The following is a 13,453-nucleotide window of genomic DNA, read 5'->3' as shown; positions in this document are numbered from 1 at the left end:
AATATGCTTTTTGTGTAAAACCGAGCTGGGAAATAGAATAATCACCTGTCAAGGCATTTAGTTAATATTTACTATTTAGCATCTATATCTCTGTACCAGACAGGTGTCCCACAGGAGTGAGGCTTCCTTTGTACTAACAACTACAATACAAACACACAGTGAGAGACAGATACAGGCGCAAACCCATCACAGTGCATGTATCACAGTAGTAATTTAGCACCCATTCATTGTAGTCTTAAAAGCTCCTCATTGTGATCAGTTCAGATCTTTCCCCGGTAATTCTAGAAGTGAAGTCCATTGTACAGCATACTGATGTTTTACTGAATAAGTGGTTTGAAGTTGTGAGTTGGAGCACCCCGGTAGCATTTCCATCCTCTACTGCATCAGTGCAGTATAGAGATTTATCCTTCCTCTGGATGCAATAGCATTTAAGGGCTCTTTGAAAATTACACAGGAAAATAAAAGTTTCTGCATTTGGGCTCTGCAGTTGTCAAGCCTATTCTCTGTGTCAGGCTGAAAAACTAATTTTGTGAATCCTTTATTTATAGTAACTTATGAATTGAGAGCTCATTTTTGACAGTATTTTTGCAGTGAATCAGTACTGAAAATCACAGGGAATTCTGGCGATTTTAACTGAACTTTCTCAAACATTACGACTCATGAAAAATTTGACAAATTATGCGATCTTGTATTTGATAGCATGTCCTGGGACTTTTTTAAGCTCTTTACAGCAGTCTATTCATTTTAACTCTGTTTCAATAATGTTATATATTTACTTTTCCAAGTGAAATGTGCTGTGCCCTATAAAGCATATATCCCAATTTATATGTGTCAGTTTGAACTAGTTTAAAGTTACAGTTTCACACTGATCAAATGATTTTCTAGTAATGTGATTATTTCTTAGTAATTGTATTTGAAAGACATTTTGAAACGGTTAAACATTGTTCCTATCAGCCTTCTGGAAAAAGAAAGCATAATGAAAAAATGGTACTTGTGCTTTGCTGTTTTATACTGTACAACCTTGCTATGTATTTGCTGTTTTTCCACTGCTTTGTAGTTTATAATATTCCTAACTGAACATTTGCACCCAACTTCTTCCTTGTGGGCGTAGATTGTATTTTATTTTATTATTTCACCATTTTGCCATCTGTAACATTTAGCCTTCATCTGCACAGCTTTCTACAGCAGCCAATGTGTCACATAACTTCTCTTACGAGTCTCCTGAAGTCCTGGGGGTCAGCCTGCAAAGTGAAAAATGCAGAGATCTAGGAATGGCTCAGCCAGCTGAAAGTTACGGGAAGGGAAAGGCTCCAGTTTCACTGAAGGAAAAAAAAAAAAAAAAAAAAAAGAAGAAGAAGAAGAATGGCTCCTTTCAATGCAGACGGAGGCAGTCTGGCTGAGAGTCAGTGAGGTTTAAAAATCCAAGAGGTCCAATAACTGAAAATCTGTATAGATTCAAAGCAATATTTTAAATACCGCACAAGTGTAGATAAAAAAAATTAAAAAAAAAAAGTGTGTGATGGTTTTTCCATCCTCCTGGTGCACATAGCCAACCATGTCCCAAAACCAGGCAGTATTTCTTCCCCCTAAGACCCTGAGCACATGTGTCTAAGACCTGTCCATTTCGTCAAAGAATGAGGGTGAAGAGCTCCTATTGGATTGACCCCTTTCGCCACTTTTCAGTGGGATGGGGATGATGGCTTGTTGTTTCCAACCAAATACCCACAAGAAGTTTCTACTGCTACTTTGCTGAAATAGGAATTTTCCTGTTATTGTAACACTGACGTTCAGCTAGCAAGCCAGCAGCAATGCCTCCACTGGCATCACAAGTGTTTTTACTTCTGGTGGTAATGCTCTGGTTTGTGATGCCCGTTTCATGACAAAAGAAAAGGCCATGGGGTCTGATGAATGTGGTGCTCAGGGAAATGATTTAGCAGAGGGCTGTTAGAGTTAGGGGAGTATGGTTAGGTTTCAGTTGAACTTGATGATCTTGAAGGTCTTTTCCAACCTGAGCAATTCTATGATTCTAAGCTGCCTCTCCTTGGGTCACTCCTGCTGTCTGTTTGCCTTCCTCTCTCTCCTTTTAATGCTCCTATTCACTGTTCCAGGTTCTCCCCATAGTCCCAGACAGGCTCCAAAACCTTCTATGAAAACGCAGGGAGAGGGCAAAAGATCAGTGAATAAAAGCACTGAGTACTTACCTCTTAGAGCCTGTTATACTGTCAGCTCAAAGTTAAAGTGCAATAAATCTGGTAGTCTCACGTTGGTCCCCCGTGTGCTGCAGTCCACCTCATAAAACTACTACATAATTAAGTACAGTGTAGCACAATTGGCAGTCTCTGCTCAGCGAAGGCCCAGCAGCGAGTGCATAAACTCACTGCCGGTCCCTGAAGGTGGATGCTTGAGGTGCTGGGAGTGGGGGCAGGTGCTGGCTGCCAGTGCAGCTTTCCTGAGAGGAGGGGGCAGCTCAGCCTTCTTTTTGCCAGTACAGCCCTATGCTGTGGGTATTTAAACAGAGAAAAGAGGGGAACAAGCAACACCGGTGATGCTGGAGGGAGTGGGAGCAGCCATGTGACACCAGAGAGACGAGCATCACCTGCTGAAGAAGCTGGGGTCTCCTTCCTAGGCAGGAAAATGCCCCTCATGCTCTGCATCTGGATTATCTGAAGAAAGGCAGGGTGCTGTGAAGTCTCTCCATTTATGGGCTTTGCACCCAACTTTTCTCTTTAGCAGAAGGACCTGTGTGACTGCAGAGCAGAGGAGTGTGGCTTAGGGGAGTGAGTTAAACCTCTTTTTGAAAAAAAAAAAAAAAAAAAAAGAGAAGAAATAAAAAAAGAATGAGGGGAAAAGGGAAGCTAGGCTGCTAGCTGCAGCAGCAGGTCTGGCCCTATCCTGCTGGTGCCCTCTAGTGCTTTGCTACCCAGCTGCAGAAATGATTTTTGAGCTGGGAGGAAATCCCAAAGTAATCTTCAGGTTTTGTTTGTATTCATGGTGCTGCTGTTGTTTTCTATCTGGCATTTCACAGCCTGCCGCATGCAGATGTGCACTTTGCCTGTGTTTGTGTGCAGTGATTCTGCTGTTTTGGGAAGGATGGCTTTTATTTTGAGTACTTGCACTGTATGACAGGCCACAGGTGGGCTGTATTATTTTTCAGGCTATAAGACAAGATCTCAGTTCTCTCTGCCTCCCTCTAAAAGGAAAGTTCAAGCTATTTGTCACTGAATGAAGTGGTGTGATGACAGGAGGAACATGCAGGACACCCAGCAGCCAGAGAGGCCACCTTACAGACAGGTAGAGAGCATCCATAGGAAGGCTGTGAAGATCGGGAAGGGTCCGGAGGGCGAGCTGTATGAGGAGTGGTGGGCATGGAACAGGCTGCTCAGCCCCAAGTGCCAGAGTTCAAGGGGCGTTTGGACACTGCTCTCAGACATAGGATTTGGATGTTGCGTGGTCAGGAGTTGGGTTCCTTCCAACTCAGGATATCCTATGATCCCGTAATTGTATCAAATTAGCCTTAAAGTCCACCTGGACAAAATTCCTGGATGAAAAAAAGAGGATGTGTTTAGCTAAATCCAAGAACATACCTAAATAATAATAATACTGGAAACTTTACAATCTATTTAGAAGCTTCTTCCTTTTTGAAAATGCTTTTTTCTTATGCAAGAACTCATTATCCCAGAGGAAAATAGTGTGCCCCATCCAGGTGCTGGCAGAAGAGAGTTCACGGGCACTGCTGCTCAGACATTTACAAAGAGAAAGTAGGCAAAGGTATGAAGAGAAGTGGTACTGACTGCCTATTTTGGGGGTGAGAAGTAAGGGATTACAGAATTTTTTTGAAAAGAATGCAGAAATTTTCCAGACTATTTATGACAGAGAATCTAAAGAATCTTGTCCATGAAATTGGCAAATGAGTTAGGATTTGTTTGTTGTGGTAAGCCTCTTTCATTTGTAGATGTCTCCAAACACTCTATGAAACTAATTTAAACATAAATAGACTCATTGATAGAAGTACCTAGAACACTTTGGAGAGTTTATCTATAAATTCGAATCCCTAATGATGCTAATTCTAATGATGCAAAATGAATGATCAAATGACCAAAAAGAAAATTTAACTCTGCCTAGATTGATGTGGTCTACGTGTGATTCCAGATCTGCATATAGAATTCATGAGTGAACTGTGTTTCACTGTAGGTGGAACTGACACTCCAAGTATAAAAAGTGCAAATGCTGAGAGGTGCAAAATCTGCACTGAGAGCCAGACCCAAAAGGTATGCCAAAACAGCAGACAGAGGGCAAGTCTTGGGTCTTTCATTTCTTTCAACATTTTTTTTTTTTTTTTGCCTTAATTTTTAAGGTGCAAACCAAATTAAGGAACTGTTGTTTCAGAAAGCAAACTTTTTGGTCAAAGTCACTTTTGGTATTTGGGGAAGAATATTTTAAACACCCAATGGTAGATTTCAGCTGTAAAGCTCACTAAAATCCTTTTCTGCCAGTTTGTCTCCCAGAGGACAAATTGCTCTGGTGGTATACTGGACAGAGTCTCCACCTGGACTGTTTATACATAACGCTCATCTCTGTTATCATTACTGTACTGAGGTTTCACTGGGTGGCCCTTGTCTCCTCTTTGCCTTTTCGTGGAGTACAGCTTCAAGCTCTACTTTGTGTGAGTGGTGGGAGCATAGACAGCTGGATGATGTGTTGGCATCCCATGGTTCTTCATGGTACTTTCTGGCATCACCCCAACCTTCTTCCCTAGCTAGAGGTGCTGCATTTTGACATTGGTAATGTGGGCAGCAGCACCATGACTACCTCAAGCTTTGGAGCTTTTCTGGCACCCAAGGCAGGCTGAAATTTTCAGCTGCCTATTAGGATGAGCACTGGAGCTGCATCTGGATGGAAAGACTTGTTGGAAGTATCTGCATTGGCTTTGAGTATATTTAGACGGTTGAGTGCCCAGAGATTTAAGAGACAGTATTGGTAGGACAAGTCTCATTAGAACTGTGACTTCTTGGAGCTTCTTAGACCTCGGTGATGTGCTGAGTGAGCACTTTGCATGGCACCTCATGGGGATGAAATGTTGGTAGGGCTGTGAGTGCATGGCTGGTGAGGGAGATGCATGTTCTGTGAACATCTGTGATGGCATGAGGTCCTCATCCTGCCCTATGAAGTTCCCGGGCCAGGAGAGGATCACCAAGTACTCCCCTGCATATTATGACTGGCAGTGGGGGTGATTTTGCCTAGCAGGAGGTGCCAGAATGGAAATACTTACAGCCAGAATCCTGCTTTTGGTCTGCTGAAAGGAAGTGCTGGTGGGGAATTCCGACATTCTCCACATTGTCCTGGGACAGAATGAAGCCTCATTACAACTAAATTAATGTTTAAGTATGAGTGTAGAAGTGTTTGTCAAATTAGTCTTATGCAGTTCTTGGGTTAGATTATCAAAACTATCTACAGTCTGAAACCATAGCACTGTTGCAAGGTGGTGCTGGAGCTAAGGCTCTTTTTGGCGACTTCAGGCCTCCTAAGTAGCAAAGATTAACTTCAGTACATGTCAAAGAAGCAAAAAGATTTTTTTCCATGTAGATATAGATGATAGCTTTGAGTTTTTTTGCCATGCAGCAGAGGAACTAGCCATGGAAAAAAGCACATAGCAGAGGATGCCCCAGGAACCTTCTGTGCTGGTGTGGTCTGAGCAATAAACTGCTCTGTTTTCTGTCAGAACATGGCCCTAGCAGCCATAATAAACGTATACACACATATGTCTGGACTGAGAAATCCAAAACTTAGTATGCATCAGGATTTGGAGTGGCTATGTTATGGATTAAGGTAAAAAATTCAGGCTGAAGCATGTTGTGTTAACAGTATATGTAGAAACTTTGATTCTGTGAGGAGGTTCCTTCTTCTGGTTAGCATAATCTGCTCTCAAAGTGGATTCCTGAACAATTGCTTTCAAGTAAAACCATGGAGAAGTACCTTGGAGATATCAGTTCCTGCTCTCCTGCCCTCCATGGGACTAAGAATCAGTTGAAGATAGATGGAGCTGACTCCACCAGCTTGTAGTTGCCTGGGCTAGTCATATGTTGGGGAAAAGTACAAGAACACTCCCTGTTACTAGTCTAAAATGGTACTGGGAAATGATGACTGAGTTTATCTGTGATCTAGACCTATTAAAGTTTGACTCTGCACAACAACTCAATTATCTGTACACATCTACTGCAGTCATTTAATTCCTACTTTCCATAACCATTCTGGGCTTTTCTGGAAAATGGTTATTCCCACTGAGACAAACAAGAAGCCATTCATTAGAGCGAGATAAATGGGAAGAACGACAAGTATTCTTTTAAAAGCATATTTAAAGCCATTCCTCCCAGCCCCTATTCCCATTCCCATTGAACGGATGTCCATCTGGTACCAAATGCATCACAACCTCTCTTGGCCACTGTGGGAACCTGCCGTCCACACGCCAGTGGTGAGCCCGACACCTCCACAGCCATAAAATCTGGGCTCTTTAACCCACAGCCGAGGATTACAGACCCCAGCAGCCAGGCAGCAGCGGGACGCCACCTTAATGTTGCCATGCTGGGCACTGGGGTTTTAATGCCTAACTGTGAATTTCCTACCTCGTCTTTTTTTTTTTTTCTCTTTTTTTTTTTCCCCCCCTTTCTTTTTTTTTGTGGGGGGGGAGAGATTGGAGAGTTCTCTCACTACATTAACTTTCTTGCAATGCGTTTCTTGTTGTGTGAATACAGCCGCCCTGTCAACTTGGCACTGAAACGCCATAAATCTGGTGGTCTCGTGCCTGTCCCCTGTGTGCTGCAGTCCACCTCATAAAACTGCTACTTAATTAAGTATGGCGCAGTACAATTGGCAATCTCTGCTCGGCCGCGAAGGCTCAGGGCTAAGCACACACATGCATGCCTGTTGAGCTTGTGCCGAGAGGTGAGGTGAGGGACCTGCCACTGCTGGAACAGGGAGAAGTTTCTAAATAGAGGTGACGGAGAAATCTCTTAAAAAGTGTAGAAAATGGCTTATAAACTGTTAAAGGCCTGGCCCTCTAATCACAGGCTGGGGTTTCTAAGCCTGCAGGAGAGAGGACACCTTCCTTTGAATAGAAGACTTCATACAGTCAGAAAAGTTTGAGAATTAATTACGATGGTTTTGGGAAATTAAAATGAAAGAACATTAATAAATTGTTAGTGTGCAATGAAAGCGATACGTTACAGTTACCCAGAGGCCTTGCTTCCATCTATCTCACTCAGGATAAGTAAGAGATGATTAAAATTTCTATTTTAATTTACTGTAAAGCCAATATCTGAAGGAATTTTACAGGCATTAGTGCACTGTTTCTCCTACTGCTCTTGTTCTTTTTACTTTCTTTGAAAGTGTGCAATCTGAGTGTTGGAAAAATTAAATGTTTCTGGATTATGTATTAAGTCATGAGTAGGAATCACTCTCTTGATTCCTATTGATGCACTGAACAAGTAGAATGCCTTTATTTCTGACCCATAATTTGTAAGAACTTTAATTAGAGCATTATCCCTTGCCTTATTTCAGCTTTGCACCTCAGCAACATGGCCACTGCTGTAATGCCAACGCTCTCTTGCATCAGTTTATAAGAAATCTCTGCATTCTCTTTTGCTGCACTTTGTTCCTCCATGCCCTTACCACAGGTCAGCCTGGATCCATCCACACACATCTATACAGGAAGGCAGCACCCTTGAGAGTAGATTGGGTTGAAGTTGACAAGACCTAAGTGGCTTGAAGCAGAAACAGATACAATATGTTTTTTTTTTTGCGAGTGACCCTGATGACTGATTTTGCGAGCTGGAAAGTGTAGGCATGGTCTTCATCCAGATATTTAGAAGCCTCATGTTTGGAGACCAAATATGGAACTGCTGCTTTTGTCTGACTACAATCACTGTTTCAGTTAAAACATGGCTACTATTAAAATAATAATGAATGGTTGTAACAGTGACTTGTTCTTTCCTTGTTAGTGATGTGTGATGACTGAATAACTACTGACACATGATGCTCACTGCAAGCATCATTTTTCATACCTGAAATCCCACATCATCTTAGTCATGAGCACTGTTCACCCCATGCCCATCCTCATAGGCTCTGAGCTGTGGTAGCCTGTGAAAATCAAGAGCAAGCAACAATAAAAGCCAAGTGTTTTCAGGCTGGAGAATGTATTGGTTGAACCACCAGGCCCTGGATCTACAGCAGCGGAAACGATGTTGGACTTGTGTCCAGCAATCATTTCAGCTTCTTTTTCAGACCCTTTTCCGTTCACATGAAAGTCCTTCAGAGTCAGTGGGGATTTTGCTGTAACAATAACAACGGAGTTATTCCCAAAGTTTCTGGCATGGGAATTTTATTTACTAACAGGCTTTATGCTTTGTGAGGTCTCCAAGGAAGGCAATTGTTTTCTTCTGTCTGATGTTGGAGATGGAGATCTAGGGACAGGTGGTGGACTTCCTCTGTCTTCTGGTCTTGGTGGTTGAAGGAAAGATCAAGGGCGTTATTTTCCTTTCGCCTTAGCATCAGTGCAAATGCATCCAGAGCTTACTGAATAAACAAAAAGTATTTGTCTTCAGTACTTGTTCAACTGGATGCTATTCAGAACAATCCAGACAAGCAAAAACAAAGAATACCTGGTATGGGCACATCTGTAAGACCAAAGGGAAAAGAAGAAACCCTCTGATTCACAGAACATGGATTTGCACATTGCCTGAAATACACTGCATTTTTCCTGTTACTTATGCACAATAAGTGCAGTGAGAAGAGAGACTCAAGTGGTGTTCACCATCAGATGAGTGCACAGCAGTTTAAAGCAGTTGCTCAGAGCCATTCCTGTTCCCATTGCATTGCACTGCAACAGATGCAAAGCCAGCGAGAGCACCTTTCCTTCAGATTTAGAAGAATGGGGAGGAACAAGGAACAAGTAGCTCATCTGCCAGAACTGAAGAAGTAAACTGACATCGGAACTCAATCTTTTGGAAAAACAATTCTTGCTAATATTGTCCTGTGTTACAGTGTTTGAAAATCAGATTAAGGTAATTGAGAGTAGTCAGGTAGAATAGCAGTGTATGCAAACAGTCTAGTAAAAAAGTTGTAAGGAAAATATGGCTGTTAGGATTTGGGTTTGCCTTTCCATAAGGAAATGAAACTAAAAGGTGGTTTTATCCTATGCTCTCCTGTGTGTATATGTATACAGGAAATGACCCAGCTGATTAGGCCAAATGGCAAGCATGGAAACTGGTGTACAGACACTACAAAGCACTTTCCTGGAATTATGACTGTAGTTATGCTGTGTTTTGCCACCAAGCACACAACTTTCTCGGCTAGACCCCAGACACCTCATGCCAGTTACCACGACACTGATGAGATCGTGATAGCACCCTGCACAAGCTGGGAGCTGTAGTGCAGTTGTGGGTGCAGTGGTTCCTGGGATGGATAAGGACATCCCATCAGCTGTCACCACTCAGGGTTGTTTATGCAGGAAGGGATGGTGATGCTTTTCCAGCTGGTGCTGTGCTCTTTGACAGTGACATAGAGAAAAATCCATGTTACCTCCCATTGGCTGCAGGTGAAGTTTGACTTAAGTCTCAGTGGCACTGGCATTTCTCAGCAAACTGTGCTCCTGAGTGTGAGGTGGTCCTCTGAACCTCCTCTGGGCTTAAGATTTCTGCTGCTTCCAGAAACACTGTTTCTGCCTCAAAAATGCCTTGCAGATGCTTCATGAGTATCTCAGATGACAGAATTATCAACACCATTTTCTTTCCCTTCAGGATCGGACTCTGTCATGCAAGGATCTCTGCCAGCACAGAGATAGTTCGCATCCTTGCCTTGCAATTTGGTTACAAAAAGATGGCATTGAGTGATCTGGGCCCAGCGTGCCCCGTCAGCCCTCGCTCTGGCCAAGCTCCCAGTGAATGTCTGCCCTTGGCTGCTGCTCCCACGTGTCCGCCTGAGTGGGTGGAGGAATGACTCAGACAAAATTTGACTGACTGGGAGAAACCTGGCGTGGGGGTGATTTAAGGCAGGGACTGAGGGGTGTCTCCTGTGGGCAGATGTGGTAAACAGCTTTGTAAGAATGCTCTTTCACCAGCTTGATAACGTCCTGGCTAGAATTCAGTTTTCACTGACCTCATTGTTTGTTACTTGAGGTTAGTCTTAATTTTGGAAAAGGTTTGTGAAAAAGAAAGTAGCTCTTCTTCCTAGTGCTGTACAGGAAAAAGCAGATCCTCCTCTGGCAGAAGTCAGCTTGAGTCCATTGTCCTAAATTGTTGTTATGGTCTGATACATCTAAGATATGAAACAAGAATGTTTTTTGTTGGTAAATGGAAAATGTTGAAGTCAGTGGCAGAAGTCTCGTTTTAAAAAAAAGAGAAAGCACAACAAAAAAAACCCAAAACACATGTTCCAATTTACAGGTTAGTTGATATCCTCCCCTGAGGCTGCCTTAATTTCTAGTTTGGGCATGTCAATAAATCAATGCCACAAGCCATCAGCGAGGCAAGATCCAGCAAAGCAACGGCCATGTGAACACCGTGCTCAGGATCCAAATGCAATAGCCAAAAATCTCTCAATACTTTTTCTTACTTCATTAGTTTATGCTTTACATAAAAATGGCTGTCTTTTTTTGCAATGAATACTCATGTCTGCCTTAAGATAGATATGTCTACATGATAAACTTGTTAAATAAAGAAGAGGAAATAAGTTCCTGTATGGAACTTAAATGCAATTCTGAACTATAGTATCTTTTCTTGATATATGTTCCACTCTTTAAGCACCAATTTTGTTCTTGTTATGTGTTATATGAAGAAGCAGTAGATAAAGCAGCATCATTATTTAAAGAAAAAAAAGTGATGATTTTATGCTTATACATCTCAGGAAAATGTCACAGGTGTGATTAATAGAGGGTTGTAACACAAATAAGACTCTCTGGAGAGCAGACTGCCTCATGCTATGTGCGTTTTTCATTGCTGTGCAACATGATTATAAAATGCTCTCTTACAGGATCCTTAAGGTTTGACTTTGATCTGGTTTGAGACGAATGCACTTGAGCAGGTGAATACAAATTACTACCATGACTGGACTCCTGTTGTCCACCTACTCTGCAGAGGTGCAGATGTTTGCATGATCTGCAAAGCCCACAGAGTCAAGCCTTGGTCATGCTGATGAGTAGGAGCTCAGAAAAAGAGTTCTCCCTGTGCACCTCAAAGCCTTCTTACTCCAAGAAGATAAAGACATCAGGAAGGCAGGAAGATGGGTGACAGAAAAGCATCAGAATCTCTTCAGTGTTCAAAGACCAATACAGTACTCTCTTAGATCTCTGAAAACATCTGTAACTTTGGAAAACTTAAATGTCCAGGATCAAAAAAAAAGTATTCTGGGACACTGACTGCTTGAAACCTGTCATGCTGGACACTTCCTGCAGAGGTTAAACTAAACAAGTAGTTCCCGGAACAGAGGAACTAACATCACCCAGTTTCCTTCCAATCTAATTCATAAAGTCTTTTCCTCCTCTGGATTCTCTGTCTCAGATGGGAAAGGCACATGGTAAAGGTTGTATATTAGGGGAGACATCAAGAATAACAAACGATTTATCTTCCTGGTCATGAAGGTGCAAAAAATCTTGGTGTATTTCTGTCTGTCAAAACCCTCTCTGTCAAATCTGGTTGAGAGGACTAACGATAGTTACCAGTGGGGAACAGAAACAGACAGACACAGCATGACTGCATAGACCTTGTTTCCTTAGGAAACTGGTCTCAAAACAAAGCACAGAAATCTGATATATTTATAGCAAAAGAGGTGGGGGGCTTTCCTTTCCAGAGGAAATGGACTGCTTTCCTGGGCCTGATCCTTGTGTTACTGGAAACTACTTCAGTTCTCACTATTCTGCTCTTCCACGTCTGGGAACCTGTACAGGTCCTGGAAGAAGTTAACAGTGCCAGAAGCACTACCAAGAGATGCCTCAAGCACTCCGCAGGAATTTTAATTTTTATATTAACATTATGTGTGAGGTACATTCAAGGCATATACGGTGTGTAGAAGAATCAGGCAACTGAGATGAAAATCAGCAAAAGAGAAAGGATCACCCCGAAGACAAGCTGCCCTAGCTCCAGCTCCATCCCGTACTGCAACTTAGCAGATACCAAACATAACCAAGTACAAATGTATACCTTTTGGACAATGTAGCCAGAGCATTGTACTCTCCTTTGTAGGTGAGAAACGAAGAGAGCAGAAGCAAACTCAACACAAAATCCCTTTGAGAGAGCAGAGACCAGGTAATCTGTTTCTGCTCTCAGATGTGAAGTTCCCTCCCACGGGGGAAAGACGAATTGGGTGAGTGAGAAGAGGCAGTATTGTTCAGCAAGCTAAGGCACACGGAAACCTAGAATTTTTCTGCTCTACCACAAACTTTCCAGTCTCTGTATACCACAGCTGCAGCTCAACCTTTCAGGAAGCCAAGACATGTAGATACTGGGATGCTAAACACCAAAGACACCTACTAAATCCAATCTCTGACAATACAACATTGTTCTCCATTTAAAATTTGTTGAAGATCTTTTGTATTTCAGATTCTTGTGTTCAGAATTGGCTGTGGAAAGGCTTTCTGCTTTGTAGTCGAAACACCCCAACTGGGCTTAAATTACTAGTTAAACATTATGAAGTGTTTTTTAAAGACCTGTAAAATACAGAATTATTTGTTATGTAGCTAAGCTTTTATTATTTGGTCTTTCATCCCGAAGTATTTTGAAAAGCCAGGAATAAAATGGCTTTCCTCCTTGATACACTGATCTTGTGTCCACTGATCACAAATGTCGAGTACAGCTCTCCACCCTAGCCCATGCTGGGTGTTCCTGACAGCCCCATGCAACCTGTACCACCTCATTGCCTGTAGGATTTTTGTCAGTAGTGATCAGCTATATTTGGTTCTTCTTATTATTATTCCTAGAATAAGACAAAGCAGAGCTTTCAGAGATTTTTCTAATCTGTCAGCCTGACTCCTCTATTACTCCCCCATGAATTCTCACAGCCATAACTTTCTGCCCCTGTGCAGGGCTGATTGTGAGATAATCTTATCTGATGATGTCAGTTCATTCTAGGATGATTCTGAAACAGGCTTAACCATATCATTCTATGATTCCATGATAAAACAAAGTAACAGAATTTCTCACAGTTTGCTCTTGCATCTTTGCATTGACTCAAATGACAAGTGCAGGCCTGTCTCCCTGTTTTAAGGCAGTCATTGCTTTTCAATGGCTGTTTTATGCCCGTGATCAATATACCCTTTCAACAATAATTTATAAGAGATTTCACCATAACTCCTGTCTAACTTATGCTGACTTAAACTGTCAACAGTACAAATGTATTGTGATGTTCAATTCTAAGGAGCAGCAGGCTATAGCAGAGGAACTCTCTGTGGTTATAAACAAAAGCTAAT

The 13,453-nt window shown here is 42.1% G+C and overlaps 1 protein-coding gene across 4 annotated transcripts in view; it reads left to right on the top strand.

Annotated features, from left to right (window-relative positions):
• LOC116216427 (uncharacterized) overlaps positions 1-13,453 on the top strand; it is a 53,787-nt gene that overhangs the window by 38,073 nt on the left and 2,261 nt on the right. Inside the window, exon 4 of one of the 4 annotated variants that reach the window (XM_085220300.1) lies at positions 9,792-10,705. The exons of the other annotated variants lie outside the window; for them this stretch is intronic. Coding sequence (XP_085076426.1) covers positions 9,792-9,884 — 93 coding nt within the window. The 3' untranslated portion in view covers positions 9,885-10,705. Of the gene's footprint in view, positions 1-9,791; positions 10,706-13,453 lie in introns of those variants that run through there. 4 annotated transcript variants of the gene reach the window in all.

Source organism: Meleagris gallopavo, chromosome 3 (assembly GCF_905368555.1).
Source record: "Meleagris gallopavo chromosome 3, MGAL_WU_HG_1.1, whole genome shotgun sequence".
NCBI lineage: Eukaryota > Metazoa > Chordata > Aves > Galliformes > Phasianidae > Meleagris > Meleagris gallopavo.
The sequence above is the reverse complement of the archived record's forward strand: the minus strand, read 5'-3'. Positions and strand labels throughout refer to the sequence as shown.